The 1645-nt window shown below is 33.8% G+C and overlaps 1 protein-coding gene across 1 annotated transcript in view; it reads right to left on the bottom strand.

Moving 5' to 3' along the window:
• Positions 1 to 598: 598 nt before the first annotated feature.
• The window catches only part of TMEM64 (transmembrane protein 64), an 18843-nt gene continuing 17796 nt past the window's right edge, over positions 599 to 1645 (bottom strand). The window contains exon 4 of the mRNA XM_025216578.1: positions 599 to 1599. Coding sequence (XP_025072363.1) covers positions 1405 to 1599 — 195 coding nt within the window. The 3' untranslated portion in view covers positions 599 to 1404. The remainder of the gene's footprint in view (positions 1600 to 1645) is intronic.

Genomic DNA, 1645 nt, shown 5'->3' with positions numbered 1-1645 from the left:
ATGAACTAAAACTATTTTTGTGTCAGTTACCATGTAGCTGATTGAGACAGTTGAGGAGTGTTTATATGCATATCTACAGTATGAAACTCACACATACAAATATGCATACAGCAAAAAAGCAATGTACCTACACACACAAGCATTATCAGGTTATCCAGTCCATCTAACACACTGAGGAACAATCCACAGCACTCATAAAAGGACTACTGTCCAATAATTCGAGTACAGTTTTTAGAGTTCCCCTAAGTCCCACAAACAGTGTTGTCCTCTTCCATTAATTTGAGTTTTTTCTTCAAATTTCATTTTTCCTGGCAGTTAAATACACACTAGTTTAAACCTTAAAATGTGAAACTTGAAGGAAAACCAAAAAACATATCAACTGGATTTAGGTTAATTTTTAAAGCTGTTTAAAAAGGAAAAAAAGAAAGGATCTTCACAGCTATAAAAAAAATAAAAATAAAGGCCACCTTAGTGTAAGACCCATACTGCTCATTTCCCAACACTTGTTTAAGTGAGAGATTTGACTTTCAGTTGAGTGCCTTATTATGTGAATCATGGAACGTGAACACATAATCCATTCCTAAAATAAATCTTTAAAAAATATTCATAAATAGGATTGCCATGGAACAGCCCTTTTTGTTGCAAATCTGTAAGGGTTGGTAAGCCAATACAACAGTTAATTCTCCCTCAAGTAGTGCTATTCACCACAATCTATTACATCTTCTATAGTTTCCCTTTTACTTTGCATATTATACGTGTAACTTTAACATGTTATTTAAGAGCACTTCAGTCCCACAATGTAGGATTTAAGCTTGTGTGAATATGTACGAATGGCTCTGCAACATTTCAATGATTTACAAAAATACATTCAACCAAAAATTTATATAGGGTCCTCTTTTTTAAACTAAAAAAATGGAAGGGAAGCCAAATGGTCCCATAATTAGCAAAATAATACACTATATCATTTCTGGAAATATTTCCAAAGCAAAGCACATTCAAGAGTATTGTATACCGAACTGCATACTTCTTCCTCATTCATCTTTATCAGTAATCAAGTTCTACTGTATATAATTATTCAGCCTTATAAATAGTGCTAAACAGAAAAAATATTTACCTCTGGTTATTTGTCTCAGTTTATAGGAGCAAAACACAAAACAAAACCTAAAGTGCAGCCTATAGGCCATGACAAAAGGTGCAGCCAAATTTGCATTTACATTTTAAGTTACTTAATCTCTTGTTCCTTGCTCAGAATCACCCCCTTGTGCAATTTAAGATCTGGTCAGTTGAGCTGTGCCACAGTACAATCTGTAACCATTTAGAAATTTTTTTAATCTACTTTTTGTCCATAGACATTTCTAGGCAATAGCTTAGGTTCACAAAACCTTACTTTATTAATACTTTAAATCACACAATATTGACCCCATTCCCAGAAAATGCTACTGTCCTCTTGTTGCAGAACATTGTGGAACCACTGATGTTTGGCTGACTGTCTTTAACAAGAGAGGTCTTCATCTCCATCTCACAGGCTACAATTGCTGCATTCAATTCCACTTGAGCTCGGTGAACAACATAAAACATGAGGCCTATGCTTATAACAATCTGTGAACAAAGACAAAAAATTTTTCAGTTGAACAGTATATTAAAT

Source organism: Alligator sinensis, unplaced genomic scaffold, assembly GCF_000455745.1.
Source record: "Alligator sinensis unplaced genomic scaffold, ASM45574v1 scaffold946_1, whole genome shotgun sequence".
In the NCBI taxonomy this organism is placed as follows: domain Eukaryota; kingdom Metazoa; phylum Chordata; order Crocodylia; family Alligatoridae; genus Alligator; species Alligator sinensis.
The sequence above is the reverse complement of the archived record's forward strand: the minus strand, read 5'-3'. Positions and strand labels throughout refer to the sequence as shown.